The sequence below is a fragment of the Sphaerodactylus townsendi genome, linkage group LG05, assembly GCF_021028975.2.
Source record: "Sphaerodactylus townsendi isolate TG3544 linkage group LG05, MPM_Stown_v2.3, whole genome shotgun sequence".
Lineage (NCBI taxonomy): Eukaryota > Metazoa > Chordata > Lepidosauria > Squamata > Sphaerodactylidae > Sphaerodactylus > Sphaerodactylus townsendi.
The window spans coordinates 12,572,955-12,598,801 of record NC_059429.1 but is presented as its reverse complement, the minus strand read 5'-3'; the positions used below and the strand labels follow the sequence as shown (position 1 = coordinate 12,598,801).

Below are 25,847 nucleotides of genomic sequence, written 5' to 3'. Positions count from 1 at the left end.
AGTTAAGAAAAAAACACAATCATATATTAAACAAGTAATAGTCTTAACCTAAGTAATACTCCTCTAATAATTTTCCTAATATAATCTCAGATATATCTGTTCGTATTTAATTTTCATATATGTATTAGTTTTCCATTAACACAAATTTGCTTAATATTGAATTTTTACTTTCCTTTTCCAGAAACAATAAATATGCTTTCCAAGTATTCTAAAATTTATTCCTTTACGATGACTTGTCTAACTGCATGTATTCTGACAATGTCATCGGCCTTTTCGCTTCTCGGCCTTTTGGCTAAGATCAAGTATAAATGCTATTTTTTCAAAGTTCCAAGTTTCCCAATGCAGGGCACACCATGTTAAACAAAAGCGGCACTTAAATAAAGGTATCTGACAGCAACAGAGCTGGATTCCACACGGCATAAATGGAACGTCTTCAGGACTTTATAAAAAGATCCGTTTTGGCATTTTGTGTTCGCACACGGTGGGAGCAGACAAGTGTCGTCAGCCAAAACGGGTCTTTTCCCCTGCCTGCTGCACAGAGCCTTTGTCAGTTTTAAAGAGGCGCCCTCCATTTTGTGTGCTGCAGCCTATTCTCCGGGGAGATTCTCCATGGAGGGTTGAAGGGAACAAGGGTCAGATCCGGAAGGGGCTTTCCAATCCTTTTCTCCCTTTAAAGACAGAAGTAAACCAAACTGCACCTCTCTTTCCTCCTCTTTCCCCTCTCCTGACAAACTCGCCTCCAACTGCGGGACGTGAGTCTCCATGTCAGCAAGCCAAGAATGGCCTCTTGGGTCTCTCAGACACACACAAAACTTCTTTCCTCTCCTGTTTCTGCCAGCGGATACAACCACAACCCTGGCCTGTTCTCTTCAGGCCTTTGCAGCAAGGTCTGGAGTAGATCACAGATCTCAAAAGTACGCAGACACTGGGAAATGCCTGTTACGTGCCCGCCTTCCCCACGCTCCCTCTGGCCACCCCGGTTTCCAGGTGAATATCTTTCCTCTGAGTTTTCCCTCCAGCATTACTGACACCAGAGGGGTTTCCCCACTCACCTTCTGCTGCGCGCCGCTCTCGCTACTCAGTTCAGCCGTGTATCATCATTATTCCTGGCACGCCTGTTCCCCACGACCCCGTGATTCTGTGCGGGTCATCAAAGGTGCCGCTTTCTTTCAGCTTGGTGTTCAGGGAATGACGAGACGCTTGAGGTGGTGCAAAGAGCGCAGCTGCCAAGGGCTAAGGGCGTTGGTTGCCCCCCCTTTGCAAGTGCGGGGGAGTGCTGACTGACCCCGAACGCTACTTTCCTGGAGTAGCGCGCAGCAGAACGTAAGTGGGGAAAGCCCCCAGAAGGAGTGGCTGTAGAAGTGAACAGATGGGTTTAAATCTGCCATTCTCTCATATCAGGAAATACTGGGAAGCCAAGCCCGGGGTGGGCGGGGGGGGGGGGGGTTGACCAGGAATCTTCTGCAGGATCAAACTTTGGGTCCACCACCTCACTCAGTATTTGAAGCAGTTTTCCAAGATCTCTGGCTGAAGAAGAAGAGTTTGGATTTATATCCCCCCTTTCTCTCCTGCAGGAGACTCAAAGGGGCTGACAATCTCCTTGCCCTTCCCCCCTCACAACAAACACTCTGTGAGGTGGGTGGGGCTGAGAGAGCTCCGTAGAGCTGTGACTAGCGCAAGGTCACCCAGCTGGTGTGTGTGGGAGGGCACAGGCTAATCTGAATTCCCCAGATAAGCCTCCACAGCTCAGGCGGCAGAGCTGGGAATCAAACCCGGTTCCTCCAGATTAGATATACGAGTTCTTAACCTCCTACGCCACTGCTGCTCCTGTGAACACATTTTCTCTGGAGATTGAACCTGGGGCCTCTTGCGTGAAAAGTAGACACTTATTCACTAAGACATGGGGGGCTCTCCCTAAATTCACAGAGGAGGCTGCCTGTTGGGTCTCTGTATGAAGCATATCTCTGTGATTAAGGGCCCCTCCGCACTGTAGGATTCGACCTTAGTTTGACATAGGTCCGACCCGGGTACTCAGCACAGCCGAAGCGTTCGACTCATGTCTGTCTCGGCTCCCCCCCTCTCACCGTTAAATTTTTGAGCTCGACTGGGAGGTGCAACTTCCTGGTGAATTCGGGTTGCACTCAAGCCAAAGCTGGTGGAGTGCGGAATCTCCCTCGCCTCGACACTGCCAGCCAGCCAATCACAGTGCAGTATTTTCAGCCATGCACAGAACGGGAGACTCGTGGTGGCAGCGAGAAGCACGCCTTTTAAAAAAATCCTTCTATGTAGCTCCTACGTCGGTAAATGGGGAAAAAGGGACGCGCACTCACGTTTCTCGCCATAGAATGGCAGCCAATTGGGAATGAGGAGCGGAAGACGCGAGGAGGTAATCCCGCCCTCTGAACTCGGCTCCGGCGACACGAGTCAGCTGCTGTGCGGAGAAACGGTGGAGTCCAGCTCAGGTGACAATTTCCGCGGACACGAGTCAAACCTGAGTCGCCTTGTGAGTGCGGAGAGGGCCTAGGTGTTCTGGACTTGACTCACTCCAGTAAGGTGCCACAGCCCAAACAGTGACTCATGCAGAGACACAACAGACGGGATCTCCTGGCAGCAAAATCATTTCTTCTCACCTGTGCTTAAACACTCTCATTACTTGTTTTTTTTTAAGCTTCACAAATTCTAGAGAATTTAACTCCTTCCCTCCCCTTTCACACTTTCCTAGATCAAGGAACTCACCTTCTTGAAGAACACTGTGATGGAGTGTGACGCATGTGGTAAGTTGTCCTTTGTTACGTTTGTGTAGTGGGTTATTGAATTGGGGGAGGGGGTGAGAAAAGGGAAATGAGGAGGCCGCAGCCAGGAATTGCAGCCAATGAGCCTTTTTGGCAGTTCAGTGATGGAGTCTTGTTGCTCGTGGCAGAGAATAACGTCCCACAGGTGTCAAGAACACAAGACAGTGCTTGTATTTGTATTATGGAAAATTGATTTAAACAGCTATTTGGAGCACAAACACCAACCCTTCCAGAACTGCAAGGATTTTAAACGAAAAGAGCTTCTCCCCATCCATCCGCACTAAACTCCAGTTCCTTTACATGCAGTGGTGGGATTCAGCCGGTGCGTACCACTTCGGCAGAACCGGTTTTTAAAATGGTGCTTTGTAAAGAACCAGTGGTTAAATTATTTGAATCCCACCATCGGAACCGGTTGCTAAATTATTTGAATCTCACCACTGTTTACATGTTTGTGTGTGGGGTGGGTGGGGGTGGGGGGCGGAGAACGGCCACACAGTAAATGTAGTTACAAAAACATGGTGCTTTTCTGCATGCTCAACCGATTCCTGATTTTCATGGCTGTCGATTCACAAACAGTGGAATCGATTTGAGCAGGATTCTTCTGCATGTCTGCAGTTCCTTGCATTTTCACAGCCGGGAAGTCAGTTTATTTTCTTCTGCGCGTTCCTCAAATAGTCAGGGTTTTCAAGGGATGGTGCCATTGTCATTGATGATGGCACAGCACCCCCCCCCCCTTTTCATTTTTTTTACACATGCTTATAATGATAGATCTATGTACTCCCGGCTTTCTTTAGTTTTTTAAAGTAAATCTCTAGCCTCTTCCCTCGTGAAGATCTACCTTTTTCTTTATAGCTTTTTTGGGGAAGAAGATAGAGACTTACTTTTTAAAAAAATGAAAGCTGGGAATTCAAAGAACCTACTGAAACTATCGCTGTGACACCATATTGACATAAACATGCACAAAAAAATAAAATAAAAAGGAGGGTGCTGCGATACCACAATGACAACGGCATGGCATGTGCAGAAGAAAGTAAACTTGAATCCACAACTGTGAAAATGCAAAGGGAGGGCAAACAGGCAGAAAACCATGCCCAGCAAGGTTCTGTGGGTTTTCCAGGCTGTGTGGCCATGGAAAACCCACAAAACACAAATAGCTATTTTCAGACAGTTTTGGTCTGAAAGTATTTTTTGAGGGGGGAGGGAATTACATGTGAGGTCCACAATTTCAACTGGGTCTTAGAAGGGCTGATGTCTCGATTGCAACTGAGCACGCGTCTGTTCGGGTTAGTTTATGGATCCGTACCTCTTTAGCTGCTGTGTCCTAGCTCTTGAACATGGTACAGATTTAGGGTAACCAGCCTTTAGGTGGTTGGTTGGAGATCTCCTGGGACTCCAACTGATCTCCAAGCGACAGAGATCCGATTCCCCAGAGAAAATGGCTGCTTTGGAAGCTCCCCTCCCTCTCCAAATCCTGCTTTCCTTTACCTCCAAATCTCCAGATATCTTTCTCAACCTGGAGCTGGCAACTGTACATTGAAGGTCTATGGTAAGAATCGATGCACCACACAGTGGCATATTGGCCTAAATGGTGCCCGGGGGCATGATTGCCTCCCCATGTCCTGGCTTCCTGCGCCCCACTTACCGGAGCCAGCAGGGAGGATGCGGAGGACGGGGCTCGGAAGGGTGGCTCGGATGGGTGGCTCTGATGGGCTCCTGGACCAGCCTGAACCATGGCACCCACCTGGGCTGCCTGCGGTAACACCCTGCCCTCAGCAGAAGCTGGCCTGTGGGTAGGCCAGGAGGGTGGGGCGCTATGGCCGCTTTCTGCTGAGCCCCGCCCCACACTTCCCTGCAGGTTGGGAGGGGGCGGGGCTCGGCAGTGAGCAGCTCAGGCGCACTCTGTTTTGTCATGTGCAGAGGCACCCCCCACAGAATGAAATGGCGTGCACCTAGGGACATGGGATACCCCATGTTCCTATTAGCGATACGCCACTGCCACAATAAGGGAAAGGCGTCCACTTTGGACACTTGGGTCGACCAGAGAATCCTCCTTCAAATGTCATCTCCGTCAGATGTTCAGAATGGTTGGCAAGGGTGAGGGTCCTGTTTAGTGGCACGGACATGATTATAAGGTTTTCTCCAACAGCCCTGATCATCCCCTCTGAGCTTGAGGAGTTAAGTCAATCCTTCCAGTGGGGCAAGGCGGGTGTCTGTGGGTGGGTTTGATCCTCCCTGGCCCTCTGGTGTTTGGGGCTTTTATCTGCATCTTTTAAAAACTGAATTTTGAAATGCCAGGTAGAGAATCTGGTCACTGTATTAGAAGCTGGCTTCTTCTTGTAGCCTGAGCAGCCTTGGAAGCAGTCAGTGGTGGCGAACCTTTGGCACTCCAGATGTAATGGACTACAATTCCCATCAGCCCCTGCCAGCTTGGCCAATTGGAGTTCCAAAGGTTCGCCACCACGGGTCTAGGGCGAAGTATCTACAGTTAACTTTTAACATGATTGGTGAGTTCCACTCTGACTCTAGACCCGTGGTGGCGAACCTTTGGCACTCCAGATGTTATGGACTACAATTCCCATCAGCCCCTGCCAGCACAGCCAATTGGCCATGCTGGCAGGGGCTGATGGGAATTGTAGTCCATAACATCTGGAGTGCCAAAGGTTCGCCACCACTGCTCTAGACCAATGAGAGGCTGTTGCCGGGGTGGAGGGAAAGTATCCTTGTTGGATGTATAAGAACCAATGAATTGTATATGCTAAGTTCTGAGTCTGAGTTCAGAGTGTTAAGCTCAGTGTGCAACTTTGTTCTTGCTGAAGAGTTCTGTATAGCTTTATAGTCTTGTATAGCATAGACTTGTGTAACCTTGCAACTGCTAAAGTAAAACCTTCCTATGGAATGAACATCTTGCGTGGAGAATATTCTTTTCCAAGAGTGCTAGAAGGTTGTAGTGAGTGTGAGAAGACTACTAGACCTTCTCATCTTACCAGAGTGACTCCGCTTTAAACTCCGCTGATAAGTACTTGGATGGGACACCACCGAGGAAGCCCAGGGTCGCTCCACAGAGGCAGGCAACGGCAAAGCACCTCTGAACCTCTCTGACCAGGAACACCCGATTGTGACTTGACGGCGCCTTCTTTTCGGAAGGCTCTTAGACTGATCTTCGCTTTGCCTTCTGTTGTTTAAGGCCCGTTTGTGCCTTTGAATTTCGGTGACTGAAAATCAGGGTGAGCTGCCTTTGCGAGGCTTTTTGGGGGTGGCAGGAAAGGTGGGATAGAATTTTAAAATTAAAAAATAATCAAGCAGGAATGGGATTCTAGCCACTCTCTGTGGCTCCCTGTCCTGTGACCCTTCGCCCTGCAGGGGCAGGGGAGAGAAAACAAAGCAAAGGGTGCGGGTGAGGCTCGGCCTGTGTTATAATGGGCCTGTTCAGACTTGCCAGGTGGCTGCCCCACGTTGCCCTGGACAAGCGCATCCAGCCAGCCGTCGTTTGGAAGCGGCACCGGATAGCCCCACCCAAGGTGTGGACCACAATTGCCCAGTCGCGCGTGATTGGGCGCGCCGGCTGTTTCCACCTGGCTGCAGCACGCAGCTCGACCCAAGCTGGCTCGGCATCTTTTAACCATTTTTAGATGCAGTCCCCCCTCCCCCTTCCTCTTTAAACTCTTTCTGGAATTCCCCACTCTTGCTGCAGATGTCTGCACCCAGGCAGTTCTCTTGCAAAGTACTGGCAATACTAGAACCAGGGGGCATCCATTGAAAATGCTCGGGGGAAGAATTAGGACTAATAAAAGGAAACAGTTCTTCACGCAACGCGTAATTGGTGTTTGGAATATGCTGCCACAGGAGGTGGTGATGGCCACTAACCTGGATAGCTTTAAAAAGGGCCTGGACAGATTTATGGAGGAGAAGTCGATCTCTGGTTACCAATCTTGATCCTCCTTGATCTGAGGTTGCAAAGGCCTTAGCAGACCAGGTGCTCAGGAGCAGCAGCAGCAGAAGGCCATTGCTTTCACATCCTGCACGTGAGCTCCCAGAGACACCTGGTGGGCCACTGCGAGTAGCAGAGAGCTGGACTAGATGGACTCTGGTCTGATCCAGCTGGCTAGTTCTTATGTTCTTATGTTCTTATGGCGGTAGGATTAGGGGCTTGCATTGTCTGGTGACACGTGGGCGAAAGAATGTAAACAGCAGAGGCCCATGAAGTGCAAGAAGTCAAATCATGCTATCAATGTGATGTGCTCGTAAAGAAGAAGAAGAAGAAGAAGAAGAAGAAGAAGAAGAAGAAGAAGAAGAAGAAGAAGAAGAAGAAGAAGAAGAGTTGGATTCATATCCCCCCTTTCTCTCCTGTAAGGAGACTCAAGGGGACTTACAAACTCCTTTCCCTTCTCCCCCTCACAATAAACCTGTGAGGTAGGTGGGGCTGAGAGAGTTCCGAAGAACTGTGACTAGCTCAAGGTCACCCAGCTGGCATGTGTGGGAGCACACAGGCTAACCTGAATTTCCCAGATAAGCCTCCACAGCTCAAGCAGCAGAGCTGGGAATCAAACCCTGTTCCTCCAGACTAGAATGCACCTGCTCTTAACCACTACGCCACTGCTGCTATCAAGTCACAACCAATTCATGGGAACTCCATAGGGTTTTCAAGGCAACAGGTTTTCAGAGGTGGTTTGCCATTGCATGTCTCTGCATGGGCAGAGAGAGTTCTGAGAGAACTGTGACTAGCCCAAGATCACGCAGCAGGCTTCATAACATCAATGGGTTTGACAAAAAAAAAAACCCCACCCCAACTGTAAAGAGGGGAGTTGTGACTGTAGAATTCAAGAGGCCCGGTCTTTGATATTTCTGCGCAAAGCTCAAATGCATAAAATCATGGTGTTTCATGACAACTCCAGCCAGCAATAACCAAATCATCCCAGCTTTGTCCAATCAATTTTAATCCCTCCAGCAAATTGGGGGGGGGGGGATCACCTTGCCCTCCATTAAATATTTATCTAGTTTTTGAACTCTTAGCTGCCCCAAGCCCCACCTTGTCTATGGAAGGACAGGATAGAAATTCAATAAAGCAAATAAATACCGGTAAGTGCCGTCAAACGCAGGGCGTTTCATCACTTGCCACGTCATCTCTTGAGTGTTGCGCAAAGGGCTGCTGCTCCTGAAGCGCTGGCCATTTCTGGAAAAGCGCACTCAGCTTTATAGCTCTCCAGGATGTTCTAATGCCCACAACTACAACCAAAAGCAGTGGCTCGCTTTTTGGAAGAGCGCCAGGAATGATGCGCACTGAGGGGGCGCGACAGTGGCAGCAACGGGGCGGCTGCGTTGTCGCCGCCCTTGTAGTGGGGAGTGCCGGGGGACCCTGCGCTACTTGCCTACAGTAGCATGGGACAGAAGGTAAGTGGGAAAACGCCCCTAGTAAGTATTTGGATGAGAGACCCCCCAAATTTATTTAATTAATTTATATCTCAGCTTTTTCCCCAATTGGAAGACCCAAACCAGCTGACATCATTCCCCTTTCTTTCATTTTATCCTCACAACGGTGCTGTGAGGTTTAGGCTGAGATTATGGGACTGATCCACTGTCACTTTCTGAGCTTCCGTGGCACAAGGTGGGGACCCAAACCAGGCTCTCCCAACTCCTAGCTCGGCACGCTAACCCCTTTACTACTCTGGCCCCAACCTTTTCTTTAACCAGAGCTGTTTCTGAGTGAACCGTGACCTGGGTAGCCCGGGCTAGCCCAGGGGTCTGCAACTTACAGCTCTCCAGATGTTCATGAACTACAATTCCCATCAGCCCCTGCCAGCACGGCCAATTGGTGCCCCATGTTCAATTCTAGCGCCCCAGATGTTCATGGACTATGATTCCCATCAGCCCTTGCCAGCATGGCCAATTGGCGCCCCATGTCCAACTCTGGCGCCCCAGATGTTCATGGACTATGATTCCCATCAGCCCCTGCCAGCATGGCTAATTGTCGACAGAGCCTTAGCTGCTGTTAGACCTACTACCTGTCCTCTGGATCCGTGCCCGTCCTGGCTTGTGAAAACCTGCCGGGCGGAGCTACGACCCCATCTGTTGAGCATAATCAATGGTTCCCTTGAGCAAAGCGAACTCTTCCCGGATGGTTGAAGGAGGCAGTGGTCCACTCCATCTTCTAAAAGACATTCATCGTTAGATCCGAAAGGATCTTGCCAATTACCTGCCTCCGCTCCTCGAATCTTCGCTCTCTGGGAAGGTGCAAATTGAGAGAGTGGTGTTGGAGCAGCTTCCTGTTTTCTGGATGACGTGATCGGCTTTCGACCCCTTTCCAGTCCGCCTTCCCTGCCGTGCAAGTATGGGATCGGAGACTGTTCTCGCCGGCCAAGCAGACACATCTGAGCCGATTCAGCTCAGACCGAGGCGGATCGGGCTCGCTGGTGTTGTTAGACCTCACCGCAGCGTTTGATGTGGCTGCTGGACCACGCACCTTTTGACCCACCGCTTGGCTGCCTCTGGAGTGCGAGGCACTCTCCTTCAATGGATTGTCTCAAGCTTTCTCCGGGGCCGGAGTCAGCAAGTGAGGTGCGTGGGATCAAGCCTCCCCGAAGTGCCCGGCCCAATGCGGTAACGTCCCCAGGGGCATTATTATCCCCGCTGCATATTTAATATCTATATGCTGACCCCTTTGCTCAGCTGGTACGGAGTTTCGAAAGCCGCTGGATTTCGTCATCAGCATGCAGATGACACACATTGTGCTCGTTCTGTTGATGGATGGGGAGCAACCGCCACCCCTGTGGCCTCCTCCTACAGCACTGTTTGGAGGCGGTCGCTGGTTGGTTACGGCAGAGCAGGTTAAAAAACTGAATCCATCGAAGACGGAGATCCTCTGGCTCGGCCGTGAAGGGGGGGAGGGTCTTTCCAGCCGCCGGTGTGGGAGGTGGGGGTCACTTTGGCGCCGTAGATTCCCCTCCGCTTCGGGTGAGCCTGGGGGTTCCACCTGGATTTGTCTCTATCAATGGAGACCCAGGTGGCCCATACCAACCCGGGCTGCTTTTTTTCCATTCCTTCGGGTTTCAGGCCCGACGGCCATGGCCCCTTCCTTTCCTCCTAAGCCGGACTTCCAGCCACTGTGTAGGGGATCCATGCAACGGTCATCTCCAGATAAGACTATTGTAACTCGCTTCACGCTGGCCTTCCCTTTGGCGCTTTGATCCGAGATTCAAACTGGTCCAGCACGAAGCGGCGCGCTTTTGCTGGCAGGTAGCGCCACCTGGGATCACATCCAGCCTATATTGGCGCTTCAGCTGCGTAATCTGGCTTCCCGTGGAATCTCGGATCATCTTCTTAAGGTGTGTTAGTATTGACCTTTACAGGCCTTACGCGGCCTGGGACCATCGTGATTCTTCGGTGACCGCGATCGTCACCCCATATGTCCCGCACCGCCTCTTCGGGATCAGTTGAGGCTAATTCTACTGGTGGTCCCTGGCCCCTCGGTGATAATGGGCTGGTTTTCCACACGGGCCAGAGCCTTTTACGCTCTGGCCCCGCCTGGTGGGAACGCTCTCCCTCCAACTGTCCGGGCCCTGCGGGACTCCTCGTGAGTTCCGCGAGGGCCTGTAAGATCGGAGCTGTTCCTGGCTGGCCTTTGGAGGCACCGCCGTTGATGGTGCCCCCCCCTCCCCAGGCCCTGATACATCGGGTCAGCTTTCGTCATCCTCACACTCTCGGGCCACTCCTCCCTTTGGGAACGGGAGGGAATTTTAGACTGAACATGGGATTTCCTTCCCAGTGAGGGAAGGAACTATAATAGTAGAGTGCTGAACGCCACCTATTTTGCTGTAACTTATTATACATATTAGAAGTGTTCTCATGGGTTTCGCTGTTTTTAAATGTTTTAACTGCTTATATTGCTGCCTTTTATGTTGTACACCGCCCAGAGCCCTCTCGCTGGGATGGGGCGGTATAAAAGCTCAATAAATAAATAAATAAATAAATTGGCCATGCTGGCAGGGGCTGATGGGAATTGTAGTTCATGAACATCTGGAGAGCCGCAGGTTGCAGACCCCTGGGCTAGCCTGATCTTTTCAGATCTCAGAAGCTAAACATTCTCAGGCCAGAGTATCTGCAGGACTGTCTCTCAAGACAACGCCAGGTAGGGCGATAAGCCCTACCGGAAACAATTGGTTGGTAGTCCCTGGTTCTAGAAGTGTCTGGCCAGATGAAACTCTTTATCGACTGAGACCTGGACCTTGCAAAATTTGGCTCAAATTGTGCAGGGCTCAAATTGTGCAGGCCCCTTCCGCACATGCAGAATACTGCATTTTCAATCCAACTTCAATGCACTTTGAAGCTGGATTTTACTGTGTGGAATAGCACAATCCACTTTCAAACACTTGTGAAAGTGGACTGAAAAGTACATTATTCTGCATGTGTGGAAGGTGTTTCACTAGGCCTATAATTAAGACAGCAACTGTTACATCACTGCTTGCCTCCCTACCCAGACACCTTTATTTATGATTTTTCTGGATGGTTATGGGTTTGTTATAAATACTCTTGGCCACCCGCTCTATCATGTTCAGAAGAAAAAATAATCGAACCCAGTGGTTAGAATTTAAAGCAGCTTCATTAAGAAAGAGAGCAGAGCAGGTGCTGTTTCCTGTTCTACTCGGAGCACAGTGATTACAGTTGATTATATTCCCCTTCATTCCTGTGACACAATGGTCCCTCTCTGTTCCCCCACTGGCTAACATCTTTCCAATCTGCCTATTACATATCATGAACATATCAAAGCCCCTTCCTCAAATGTAGCAAGCTCCCTTCCTTTCCTATGATCATTATCGACGCCCTTTATTCATCCAGGGGTGTAAAAATTAATATTTAATAGCTCATTAAGCATGCTCTGTTTAAGTGAACTTCTGACCTATGTTTGCGGTGAGCTTAAGCAACCTTGTAAATTTTGTTATAAGAAGAAGAGTTTGGATTTATATCCCCACTTTCTCTCCTGTAGGAGACTCAAAGGGGCTGACAATCTCCTTGCCCTTCCCCCCTCACAACAGACACCCTGTGAGGTAGGTGGGGCTGAGAGAGCTCCGAGAAGCTGTGACTAGCCCAAGGTCACCCAGCTGGCGTGTGTGAGAGTGCACGGGCTAATCTGAATTCCCCAGATAAGCCTCCACAGCTCAGGCGGCAGAGCTGGGAATCAAACCTGGTTCCTCCAGATTAGTTACACGAGCTCTTAACCTCCTACGCCACTGCTGCTATAACTCACAGGCCCTAGTCCTGTTCCACTGGAATTTTTCTTCCAGCGGATATCTGACTTGATAAACCATTGTTACTTCTGTGAAATTGCTAAAGATTCTTGAGCAAGATTCCTGCCCTCTTATGCCAGCCTTTGCAATCCTGTTAAAAATCTTCTAACCCTTTTATAACAGTATTGCACATGGTTGGTGGGATTCAGCAGGATCGCACCACTTTGGCAGAACCGGTTGTTAAAACGATGCTTGTAAACAATCTGTTGTTAAATTATTTCAATTCCCACCACCGGAACCAGTTGTTAAATTATTTGAATCCCATCACGGCTGAAGTCCCTCCCCTCCTCAAATCCTGCCCTCTCCAGGCTCTGCCATCCCAAAATATCCACCCAAATCTGGCAACCCTGCTTTTGATCTACCGACCACAGGCTCCCTGATCAAAATTAACACAATTGGATTTGTTGACAAAGTCTTGCTCAGCCATTTTACGCCTGATGACCCCCTTTTTCTAAATATCACGTTGAGGTCAGCCACTGGGAGTCCCAGGAGGGCGACAGTAGAATTCACAACATGTAGAAACCAGCGGGGGGGGGGGGGGAGGAAATCCCAGATTTGGATCCATTTGTGTGTTCTAACGGGGAAGGCCCAGGCTAGCTGCGACTTGATCTTAAGTCAGCTGCGACTTGATCGCACTTCACACACATGTGTTCTTTCGCATAGAAACCTGAGCAGATGGCAGAAACCATGGTTATCAGATGGTGAAATGTAGCATGGCAGAGGATGAGCAGTTGAGTGAATATGGTTGCCAACCACCAGGGAGTGACTGGAGATCTCCCACTATTATAACCGACCCCCCCAAATGACAGAGAACAGTTCCCGGAGAAACTGGCTACTTTGGAGAGTGGACTCTAGAAACCTTGGCATGGATAAGGGCCGTAAATATTGGCTGCATGTACATTTCCTAGTGGGATCCAATAGCTATATTCCCTCTCTGTTATCAGATCACTTTATTTCAGAATGGTATATGTTGATCTTTAGAAAGGTTGAAGCTATTGGTTTCCCCTTGGAATCACTCCTTATGCTCACAAAGGTGGAAGCCTTCAGACTAGTTAAGAATAGGCTCTTGGATCTTGATTTTCATAATGTGACTCGTGCTGCCAAGACAACCTGTTCTCCGACTACATTATTAATCCCATGCGAGCGTGGAATCATGGCAGCATGTCTCTGCGTCTGCTGATTAATCCCCACCCAGAGGAGAGCCTTGGCTACTGTAAGATGTAATATGCTGCCATCAGGGGCTCTGCTCAGAGGGAAGATTTAAGAATATGGAACGCTCTAAAAAGAGTTTGCTCATGTGATAGGACCGTACGCCTGGTTGAAACACTCTTTGAATCCATTCTTTGCTTCTATGTCTCCTTAAATGCAATAATGATACTATGAAATACATGAATTCCATTTTCTTGCAATGTTCTCAGTGGCACGAGTGTTATAAGATACCCAATCTCCTGAACAGCTCTGATGTGCTCTTTTGTGAAACTGTTGCAGATTTTATACTGGAAATTAGTAATTTTAGCAATTTTAACTGTATTTCTTAACCTTGTTTTGTTTTAAAATTTTGTCCCGTTTTATATGCCAATAAAGGCTTGTGTTGTTGTTGAGTGGACTCTGGCATTATACGCCAGTGATGTTTCTCCTGTCCAAAACCTTTCATTCCCCAGGCTCCACCCTCCAAACCTCCAGGTATTTCGCAACAAAGAGTTCGCAACCCCAGAAATGACATTTTCCCCAGGCTGAAACCGAATCCTTTGTAGAGGAAGAGTGGACTGATTACCTCTCCCTTTCCCTTGCAGGAATGAACACGGGAGCAATCGGCCCTGGGATAAGCGTGACAGCATTTAACAGGTGTTACCCGAATCCTTGCTTCCCCGGGGTCACCTGCACCGACACCCCCACCGGCTTCCGCTGCGGATCCTGCCCCCTGGGCTACACGGGCAACGGGACCCACTGCACGGATATTGATGAGGTCAGTGCAAACTTCAAGGAGGGTGATGTTGCCTTTTGCTTCTTTTTGGGGGACAGGGATAAACTTTGTCACTTCTCTTGGTCTTTTAGCTGGCTTTGGGAAAGAGAAGAGGCTCAGCAGTGGCATAGAGGAGCAGCAGTGGCGTAGGAGGTTAAGAGCTCGTGTATCTAATCTGGAGGAACCGGGTTTGATTCCCTGCTCTGCCACCTGAGCTGTGGAGGCTTATCTGGGGAATTCAGATTAGCCTGGGCACTCCCACACACGCCAGCTGGGTGACCTTGGGCTAGTCACAGCTTCTCGGAGCTCTCTCAGCCCCACCTACCTCACAGGGTGTTTGTTGTGAGGGGGGAAAGGCAAGGAGATTGTAAGTCCCTTTGAGTCTCCTACAGGAGAGAAAGGGGGGATATAAATCCAAACTCTTCTTCTTCTAAAAAAAGTCTGTCCTGTCTGAGGAATCTTTGTCAAGCTTGTCAGCAGTGGCGTAGTGGTTAAGAGCAAGAGTACTCTTATCTGGAGAACCGGGTTTGATTCCCCGCTCTGCCACTTGAGCTGCAAAGGCTTATCTGGTGAACTAGATTAGCCTGTGCACTCCAACACATGCCAGCTGGGTGACCTTGGGTTAGTCACAGCTCCACAGAGCTCTCTCAGCCCCACCCGCCTCACAAGGTGTTTGTTGTGAGGGGGAAGGGAAAGGAGATTGTAAGCCCCTTTGAATCTTCTATAGGGTAGAAAGGGGGGTATAAATCCAAACTCTTCTTCTTCTTTTCCCCTAAATGCTGTTTGAAAACTTAGAATTTCTAGTAAACTTTAAGGCCTGTACAACCCAATTCATCCCTCTACTGCAACTGAGCATGAGCAACACTGTGTTTCCATCTAAAGCTCTCTAGCTTATTACATAAGATGTAATGAATTGGGGACTCAAGTAGCTCTTTTTAAGTGCTCTGGTCTCCCTTGAGCCTCATTAAACTACACCCCTGGAATACAGCATCCCCTAGGCCTAGTTCTAATCTGTTGGTCTCAAAAAATCCCTGGACTAGTAGAGTCTGAGGCATGAAATTCCGATCTGCACACAATGACCAATGTTTCTGTTTCCAGTGCACTGCCAATCCCTGCTTCCCAAGAGTCCAGTGCATCAATACAGCTCCTGGTTTCCGCTGTGAGCCCTGCCCTGCAGGTTATACTGGGCCAGTGCTTGAAGGAATTGGTTTAGCATACGCCAGAGCCAACAAACAGGTAACTCCTAGAAGGACCGGTTCTCCTCATGGTGGCGCAGGGGTGCACGTCTGTGGGGCAGACTCTCCGTTGAAAAGCAGGGTCAGGCATAACAGTGCCACTTGGGGGAGGGAGTGTCCCTGGCAGATTTCTCTTTCTTTAAGCAGAGCTCTCCTTCCCAGAAAAGCAAGCAAAACAAAGCCTCTCACTGTTCCATGCAATGCTCTTCAATGCCCCTTGCTGCAGTTCAGTTAATCCCCAAAAAAACATTAGAGGAAGGGATGCAGTTAGTGGCACAAGAGGAGAACAGCCAAGAGCACAGTGGTTATTTCCCCAAGTTGGGGAGTAAATAACATCCTCAGGAGATCCCAAAGGGATCAGCTCATCCTATTTCCCATGGTGGCCCACCAGCGAGGCTTAGAGGCCCACCAGCGGGGCTTAGAGGCCCACCAGAAGACCACACTGAGACATAACTGGGGTCTGAGCCACGTTCAGTGAACTAGCTTTTATGTGTGTGTGTGTGTGTGTGTGTGTGTGTGTGTATGTATGGTGTGTGTATATATGTATGTGTGTGTATGTGTATGTATGTATGTATGTATGTATGTATGTATGTATGTATGTATGTATGTATGTATGTATGTATGTATATATGTGTGTGTGTATATGTGTGTATATATGTGTGTGTGTGTATGTGTGTATATATGTGTGTATGTGTGTATGTATGTTTGTTTGTATGTATGTATGTGTGTGTGTATGTATATATATATATATACACATATGTATGTGTGTGTGTGTGTGTGTATATATACGCTTATATACGCTTATATATATATATATATATGATTATTTTTTAAATATACGCTTATATACGCTATGATTATATACACTTATATACGCTTTTATATATATATATATATATATATGATTATACATATATATATATGATTAAGAAGAAAACAAGTTCCTTTGTGCTGGGTCAGTACCTTGTCTGGGGACTTCCAAGTTCTCCGGAGGAGCGGGATTCTTTCCCTAGCCCACCTACTTCCCATTCAGCATGCAGAATGTGTGTTATACCAGGGGTAGGGAACCTGCGGCTCTCCAGATGTTCAGGAACTACAATTCCCATCAGCCCCTGCCAGCATGGCCAATCCCTACCCCTGCCATAGATGTATGGTTCCTTCTGAACACTTAGTCTCGAATGTGGGAAAACCCTTTCCTGGAAAGCAGTGGGAAGCTGAAGACGGCACAGAGGTTTGTCTGAGCTGCAAAGAGGTTGGTTGTCTGGTTAGGTCTGGCCCTTCAGATGTTGTGGACTACAGTTCCCATCATCCCATGTCAGCATTATGCTGGCAGGGGATGATGGGAACTGTAGTCCATAACATCTGGAGGGCCACGAGTTTGACCCCTGTGGGTTAGGGTTTTATCGTCATCTGTCTTTTCATTGTTTATTGTGAATGTTTTTAAATAATACCATTGCGTCGGTATTGGTTTTATACTGTATGATTATGTATGTGGTTTTATTGATGTTTGCTGCCCAGAGCCCTATTGGGAAGGACGGGATCTAAATTGGAAAACAAACAAACACACACACACACACATATACATACATGAAGGTGTGAACTTGCCCTAAGATACAAACAGTTCATCAAATGCATTGTCGAAGGCTTTCACGGTTGAATCTACTGAGTTGGTTTGTGGGTATGGTTGTAGCTTCAGAAGCATTTTCCGACGCCTCCTGCCTGCATCTGTGGCTGGCCTCTTCAGAGGTTCTGAAGATTCTCTGAAGTGGCCAGCCACAGAGGCAGACGGAACGTCAGGAGAAAATGCTACAGGAACACAGCCCTACAGCCTGGAAACCCCACAACACCCCAATTCATCAAACCATGGGCTTTATCCCATTTCTCTCCGCACGCTGTGTTTTTTTTACAAATGGGGTCATGCCAAGGAGGTGAGCTTCCTCTTGTGCCCTCTGTCTGACAAACAGGTCTGCAACGACATCAATGAATGCGAGATGGGGCTCGCCAGATCTTGTGTCCCCAACTCCATCTGCATCAATACACGGGTGAGTCTTGCCAGTTGGCTTCTCTCTGTTTTGTCCCGCACCCTCCCTCCCCTCCCTTGCATGCCACCCCTCCGCTCACTCACTTCCCTTCCCTTTCATGCCACCCCTCTCCCTCCGCCAGGGTGGGTGGGCCATGTCCAGATGCCGGGTCCCCTCCCCTCCCTCCCCTTGCATGCTACCCCTCCCTCCCTTCCCCCTTCCTCCACTAGAAGTTCAGGCGACTCTTCTTCCTTATAGAGGGGTTCTGTAATAATTTGTAAAAGACCTTTTGGTAGGTGGGGGCATCCAGAATCCATCTTCTGTCCCATTCTATGCCATTTGCTTTCCACTGAGAACAACAAAATTATGAGCATTTGATTGCGCAAATTCTTGCTCAAGGAAGTAAAACGTTTGAGAACGAGATTGTACCTCCCATTCAAAAAGTAGGAGGTGGTAGCTGCCCTGGGAAGCACATCTGGAGAAACATCTGCTGTCCATCCCAAAGTTTCTAGTCATAGAGGTATCTGAGCACGGCCAAGGTTCTGTGGATGTCCAAAACCCTGGGAAAAGTCAGCAGAAACATAGGGGCATGTTTTGCACGTACTTAAGAAACCCTCTCCTCCAAAAAAGAACTCCTACATGACCCTCTTTGCTAATGTCCATAAACCAGAGGTGTGTGTGTGTGTGGGGGGAATGTTGGCCAGGGCAAAACCTGCTCTGGGCGGTGCCCTCCCCCCCGCTTGCCCCACTTACCTGGCTGGGCTGCCTCTGGCCGAAGGAGCAGCCTGGTGCGGCAGGACCAAGGGGCACCCAGCGGCGTCCCAGCCAGGCTGCTCCTTTGGCCAGCAGAGTCTCCGCTGTCTGAAGGAACAGCCTGGCAGGGCTGGGCTGTGGCTGTTACCCGCTGCCAGAGCAACAATTAATGCTGCTGAACTGAAGCAGTACCAACCGGGCGGCAGCAAAACCCGGCCCGGCAAGAAGAGAGGGATTCCCAATGGAAATGAGGACACAAGGATCTTGAATTAGGAACACTTTACTAAAAACGAACACGCCAAACAAGGCACATGCAACACCATTTATAGGGAACAAATTCAAACATATAGGAGGAGGGTAAATAATAAAAGGTCCTGTTTTCTCGTTGGTGGAAGGCAAATTGTGGGGTGGAGCAGGGGTCTTCCGTGCTGTGGGTGATCTCATAGGTGGCCCAAGGCTCCTGCCTTGGACCTTATCGACTTAATCCCTTCAGGAGACAAAAGGTGGTAGCCACGGCTAAAGGTGTTCTTCCTGGGTGCGGCTGGTATAGACAGTCACAAGACCTGCACTCTTTGTGATGGTTCATGAGTCTCTTTATGTTCTGAATAGGCACATTGAAGCAGAGGGTGTAGCTTCCTGAGTCAGGCCTGGATGCCCTTAATTCTCATGCACATGACGGAGACCTTAAAAAATGGTCTAAACATTTATTATCATCATCATCATCATCATCATCATCATCATCATCATCATCATCATCATCATCATCATCATCATTATTATTATTATTATTATTATTATTATTATTATTATTATTATTATTATTATTATAGATTTCACAGCTGCCAGATCTTTAGCTGGTTGTTAACCTTCATTACAACAACCAGCTAAAGATCTGGCAGCTGTGAAATCTACAATTATTATCATCATCATCATTATTATTATTATCAATTGTATTGTCAAAGGCTTTCACGGCCGGATTCAACTGGTTCTGGAGGGTTTTCCGGGCTGTGTGGCCGTGGTCTGGTGGATTTTGTTCCTAACGTTTCGCCTGCATATCTGGCCGGCATCTTCAGAGAAAAGTCTGTTTCTCACTGTGTCTAAGTGAGAAGGGAAAGTTTAGTGCGGTATATTGTCCATGTCCCAGGGTGGGGAACCAGTCATGAACTGTTTGGGTGGGACTTGCTATGCAAAGGTGTGGTTGAGTGCATTGTATTGCGGGTGGGCCTGGCTCCCAGTACTAAAAAAAAATGAACTGATAACCCCACCCGCAATACAGTGCACTCAACCACACCTTTGCATAGCAAGTCCCACCCAAACACTTAATGATTGGTTCCCCACCCTGGGACATGGACAATATACCACACTAAACTTTCCCTTCTCACTTAGACACAGTGAGAAACAGACTTTTCTCTGTGATACACCTCTGAAGATGCCAGCCACAGATGCAGGCGAAACGTTAGGAACAAGATCCACCAGACCACGGCCACACAGCCCGGAAAACCCACCGGAACCAATTATTTATTGTATTTATAGGCCGCCTCACCCCCGACGGGCTCACCCCCGAAGGGCTTATGACTAAATGAACAGAAAATAATATAAAATAAAATTGTACTTCTTTTATTTTATTGTGGGTAACATAGGGAGGGACCTGGGGGGCGATTCTGCGCCTCCCATGTGACCAGCTGGAGTGCGCCTGGGGGCCTATGACCCGCACATGTCCCTGTGAATGCCCCACCTCTGCCCATAACCAAAACATTTTCTTCTGGCAGGGTTCCTATAAGTGTGGGTCTTGCAAAGCTGGGTTCACAGGGGACCAGACTGTGGGCTGCCGTAGCAAGACCGAGAGAAGATGCCCCAATGGAGAGCTGAGTCCGTGCCACGAGAAAGCCGATTGCGTCATCGAGCGTGACGGGACGCTTGGCTGCAGGGTAAGGAGGAGGGCGGGACTTTGCTCGTTCCCCCACCCCTGAAACAGTTCCAGGTCCATAAACAAAATTGAAATGGGCACGGTTTAGATTTGAAGGTTGCTTCCCTCTTTGTAAAACGCAAACATTTGTATTTAAATCGAGGTGGTTTCTGATTTCCAGTGCAGGTCAGGGCTAGGGAACAACACGTGAGGTAGAAAGACCTCATCTTATAGTAGAAAGCGACACAAATCACATAGTTTGAAACAATACTTCCTTTTGTCTGTCCTGGATCTTTCTCACCCTGTCCTTACTCCAAGCTGCACAGGGTGCTACTTACCTCTATTTTATCCTCACAACTCCCCTTTAAGGTAGGTTAGACTGAAAGCAGAGGCATAGTGCCAACGGGCTGGGTGGGGTGCGATGCCCTGGGTGCACGGCGTGGCGGGGGTGTGGCTGGGGCATTCCAGGGCAGAGCAGGGGCAGATCAGCCTTAATGTGGCCAAGCTTTTGGAGTGATAGAGTTCTTGGGACTGGGATTCTTTTCGATCAATGTTCCAGTGGAGCAGCAGTGGCGTAGTGGTTAAGAGCAGGTGCTTTCAAATCTGGAGGAACCGGCTTTGATTCCAAGCTCTGCCACCTGAGCTGTGGAGGCTTATCTGGGGAATTCAGATTAGCCTCTACACTCCCACACACGCCAGCTGGGTGACCTTGGGCTAGTCCCAGTTCTTCGGAGCTCTCTCAGCCCCACCTACCTCACAGGGTGTTTGTTGTGGGGGGAAAGGAGTTTATAAGCCCCTTTGAGTCTCCTACAGGAGAGAAAGGGGAGATATAAATCCAAGTCTTCTTCTTCTTCCCATCTCCCAAAACCAAAGTTTTAAACATTTAACTGTAAACTTGCAGTGGGAAGTTTGCTAAATGTGTTAGTTTTAGTTGGCCTCCGATCAGCACCCCAAAGAAGATCAGTTATTATTATTTGTCCATGGAATACAATCAATTGAGCTTTTGCAGAGTACATGGTGAGAGGTCTTAGGAGCAGCAGTGGCGTAGGAGGTTAAGAGCTCGTGTATCTAATCTGGAGGAACCGGGTTTGATTCCCAGCTCTGCCGCCTGAGCTGTGGAGGCTTATCTGGGGAATTCAGATAGTCTAGAACTCAGGGAGCTCAGGATAGCTCAGGAACTACAATTCCCATCAGCCTCTGTCAGCATGGCCAATTGGCCATGCTGGTAGGGGCTGATGGGAATTGTAGTTCCTGAACATCTGGAGAGCCGCAGGTTCCCTACCCCTGGATTAGCCTGTACACTCCCACACACGCCAGCTGGGTGACCTTGGGCTAGTCACAGCTTCTCGGAGCTCTCTCAGCCCCACCTACCTGACAGGGTGTTTGTTGTGAGGGGGGAAGGGCAAGGAGATTGTAAGCCCCTTTGAGTCTCCTGCAGGAGAGATAGGGGGGATATAAATCCAAACTCCTCCTCCTCCCCCTCCTCCTCCTCCTCCTCCTCCTCCTCTTCTTCTTCTTCTTCTTCTTCTTCTTCTTCTTCTTCTATAAACTAAAATCTGACAAAGGGAGAGAAGGGGGAAAAGGGGGAAAAAATCTGAGTCCCTTTCAATCATTGCAGCCCCCCCCCCCAAAAAAAAAAGAAAAAAAAGAAAAGAAAACTCCCAACATTGCAAGCACATGCTCGTGGGCATAACCGCCCTCTGTGGCCTTCGGGACCCAAGAGATAAGCAATTCACTACTCCCATCCTGACAACCCATTTTGTTTCCCTTGTAGTGCATTGTTGGATGGGCTGGCAACGGCTATATTTGCGGGAGAGACACGGACATCGATGGATTTCCTGATGAGAAGCTACGTTGCAGCGATAAAAAATGCCGCAAGGTAAGGTCAGCGTCCCTATCCTGAACTCTCAGGATCTATCCAGGGACTCCTCTTGACTCTTGGGCCAAACCACGGGACTTGGGATTCTGGTTTACGGCACTCTCCTTAGTATTCTCATCTGAATTTTGCAATGTAGTGGGCAATATCATATCAATTTTCTCCATTGTCTTTAAAAAAAGATGAAAAACAAGTTGTCAAACAGCAGCAGGAAATTCACATTTTCTACCTCCTGGGGACCCATCTCTCCAGGAAGCACATTTCTCACCCTGGCCTTACTCCATGCTGCACAGGGTGCTACTTACCTCTGTTTTATCCTCACAACTCCCCTTTAAGGTAGGTTAGACTGAAAGCAGAGGCATAGTGCCAATGGGCTGGGTGGGGCGCGCCCCGGGTGCACGGCGTGGCGGGGGTGTGGCCGGGGCATTCCAGGGCAGAGCAGGGGCAGACAGCGCTGTGGCAGGGGCAGAGGGCACGCGCATGCCCCGGGCAGAGTTCCCCCTTGCTCCGCCCCTATCTGAAAAAGAGGGGCTCGCTCAAGATTACCCGTGACTGAATAGGTGTCTGAACCTCAATTTCCCCAGTCTTAATCCAGGCCTAACCACAGCACCCCTCTGAAACCGAGGTGGTTTCTGTTGCTGAAATTCCCTCTGAAGGCAGGGTCTTTCCAGTGGCAACCCCAGAGATTTCAGTTGACTCTTTCTCTGTTTTTACATTAGAGACAGCTTAAGATGTTCCCAGAAAGCTGTGCAGACTTTTTTCCCCCTGGCTGATGGATTTTTTAAAAAAGCATTTTCTCTGCAGTCATTGTTAAGTTGCTCATTATATTTCTACAGCTAATTTTACTCTGGTGGGATTTCTACCTTGCGTCAAAGGTGAAATCTGGGCCTGGCCCCTGTGCAACGTTTTATTCCACTGGGCCCATAAGACAGAGATGTTCCAATAGGCATATGGCTGAGACAGCTATGGTTTTTCACCTTTTGGCCTCCTTCTTTCCCAAAGTAACACAAGCGAGTTCACACCCTAAAGATCTGAATGGTGCTAGAAGGTAGAAGCCATGGGATGTTAAGAGCTCTAATACATACTATTAAGAAAAGACAAAAGAATCCCTAAGACGGCTAGAATAAGTATACAACAATTTTACTGAAGAAGGCTTTTTAAAGCCGAAAACACAATATCAAGCGCAATGCGTTCTGTTTGATGCTTGCTTGCAATATACGTCCTCCCTTACAAGGTTGTCCTTGAATTGACTTTCTATGAGAGACTTCTTGGATAGCATCAGCTGGAGAGCCAATTTCATTAATGGACTGAGTCTACAAAGAAATGTTACCTATTATGAATGAAGTGCCTATTTTGACTTGTATAAAAGTATTATGAATGGGAATTTAACTGTGTGTTACACCACAGTAAAAAACTTTGAATGAGACCTTGAAATTGCTGCATTGTGACTAAAATATTGTTTGTTACCTGACATTTGTTGTTAATTATGAAATGATTTTCCTGTATATAACTCTTCTATGAAGCAATAGGTTTGTACAATTTTGGTACAAAGAAATGTTTGTTTATATTGTTATTCCTATGATGCAATAGGAAAATACATATATATGAAAACAATTTCCAAGTCTAGCACATGTTTTCATGTTAGTATATGATTATCCTGTGGGTCCTGTTTAAATGTAAAAAATATTAGATATTTCAAAACATATAGCACCATTCAGATCTTTAGGGTGCGAACTCGCTTGTGTTACTAGGGTTTCCTTCACACTCGCCTTCTTTCCCAACCACCTTTACTGCCCTCTGTATTTTAGTATGATTTCGTTGTCATCTGATTTAGATTATGATCTTAATTGCGTTATTGTATTTATAAATTGTTGTGAGCTACCCTGGGCCTGCAAAGGGAAGCGTAGCATATGAGACATACTCATAATCATAATTCTAATAACACTAGGATGGCACTTGAAACATCTTCAAATCGACAGAATTAACAGCTGCCAGATTCAGAAGGCAGCCCTGCTGGGATCTGCCCCAATACTACGCCAATACATCAAAGGTGGAGCGGTAGGGGATTCCCGCGATGTTTGCTCCCTGCCGCAGAGCCATTCCTGGGCTCCCACCCCCCACCCTCCCAGGTAAGAACACCCTGGCATGCCCCCTCTTAGGTCTGGCCACGCCCCCTCCGCTGCTCCACCCGGGGCGTTGCACCCCACCTGGCCCCGTTGGCGCTACGCCACTGCATTACAATGTCCTAGGCTCTGCGTGAGGCTCCAATTGTAATGAAAGGCCAACATCCAGCTAAAGAGCTGGCAGCTGTGATATTAAACAAAATAATAATAATATCATAAGATGCACACAATAAACACATGTTGATTTTTTTTCTAACTCTGGATTAATTTATGTTTATGGCTGTTACACATGACTGGAACATGAGTGCTAGCAAGCAAAGTATGAAATATTTTCAAAAGCAATAAAATACGTTTTAAGCAGCAACTCTTATATTAATGAATAAATGACATTGACAGGAAGTTTGAAAACCGCACCATCGTGAAATTAAATGACCGCCTCAAATAATGGGATCAGAAGGGGAAGGTAACATTACACCAGGTTTGATTCTCCATTCCTTCACATGAGCGGCGGAGTCCTATCTGGTGAATCAGATTTGTTTGGCCACTCCTATATTCCTGCTGGGTGACCTTAGGCAAGTCACAGTTCTTCGAAACTCTGTCAGCCCCACCTGCCTCACCAGGTGTCTGTTGTGGGGAGAGAAAGGGGAAGAAGCTTGTAAACCACCTTGAGTCTCCTTACAGGAGAGAAAGGTGAGGTATAAATCCAAACTCTCTTCTTCATCATTTCCCACTTTAGGACAACTGCGTGACTGTCCCAAACTCTGGCCAAGAGGATGCAGACAGAGACGGCATCGGAGACGCTTGCGATGATGACGCCGATGGAGACGGGATACTGAATACCGAGGTCTGAACAATGCTCTTTTGAATGCACTGTTTGCTCAAAACTTATGCCCAGTTTTGTGCTTGACTCCAAAGTTGTCTCTCACATCCGGCCTTTTTTCCGAGTGATCCTAAAATGTGGAAATGGCCCCAAGAGAGAAACCTGAAACTCGTTGCCTTAAAACCCAGGGAGTAAGGAGCAGATTTTCTAGCTGGGAAACAGTGGGGCCAAACTTTTAAAATATTTGACTGCAAAGAATTTGGGGGGCAGGAAATATAAGTGTTAGTATTTCTTGTGGCGATCTAAAGCAAGTTTGAGGAGCAGAGAAAAAAACTAGTTGAGGCACCCCTTTCTAGTTGTTTCAGTGTATGTTTCTTGGCACAATTCGTTCATTTAGACCAGGGGTCTTCAAACTATGGCCCTCCAGATGTTCATGGACTACAATTCCCATCAGCCCCTGCCAGTATGGCCAAGTGGTAGGGCTCATGGGAATTGTTGTCTATGAACATCTGGAGGGCCATAGTTTGAAGACCCCTGATTTAGACAGATTTGCTCTCCACGAAAGTATGCACGAACTGCTATAAAGTCATGTCCACTACACTGAACCTCCTCATTCAGTGGCAGTCTACCTTCAAGGAACAGGTAGCAGAGGGGAACACGCAGGGAAGGCTGTGCCTAGCCTTTCTAGATTGCGAGAACTTACCTGAAGTATTTGCTGAGCAGGGATACACCTTTGGATCTGACCTGGCAGAGCGAGGCTCAGGTTCTTAACCCCCACATACCCCCTTCCTGAGAACCGACAATCCCTCCACAGGACAACTGCATATTCGTGCGCAACACAGACCAGCGGAACACAGACCAGGACAATTACGGGGATGTTTGCGACAACTGCCGTAACGTGAAGAACAACGACCAGCGGGACAGCGATGGAGACGGCCGGGGAGATCTGTGTGATGACGACATGGATGGAGATAGTAAGTATCTGTGCATCTCAGGAACTGCATCTCAGCGGAACCTCGGCTTTCGTTGGTAATCCGTCCGAAAAGAATCGATCGAAACCGATGAAAACCGAGGCAAACT

General features: G+C 48.3%; 1 protein-coding gene across 2 annotated transcripts in view; it reads left to right on the top strand.

Moving 5' to 3' along the window:
• LOC125432826 (cartilage oligomeric matrix protein) overlaps window positions 1–25,847 on the top strand; it is a 49,990-nt gene that overhangs the window by 5,847 nt on the left and 18,296 nt on the right. For both annotated transcript variants that reach the window (XR_007244552.1, XM_048496833.1), the window contains exons 3-10: window positions 2,723–2,774; window positions 13,864–14,036; window positions 15,132–15,269; window positions 17,233–17,310; window positions 19,812–19,970; window positions 21,723–21,827; window positions 24,684–24,791; window positions 25,582–25,741. Coding sequence is in view for 1 of the 2 variants with exons in the window: in XM_048496833.1 (XP_048352790.1) it covers window positions 2,723–2,774; window positions 13,864–14,036; window positions 15,132–15,269; window positions 17,233–17,310; window positions 19,812–19,970; window positions 21,723–21,827; window positions 24,684–24,791; window positions 25,582–25,741 (973 nt within the window). In the remaining variant the exon portion in view is untranslated. The remainder of the gene's footprint in view (window positions 1–2,722; window positions 2,775–13,863; window positions 14,037–15,131; window positions 15,270–17,232; window positions 17,311–19,811; window positions 19,971–21,722; window positions 21,828–24,683; window positions 24,792–25,581; window positions 25,742–25,847) is intronic.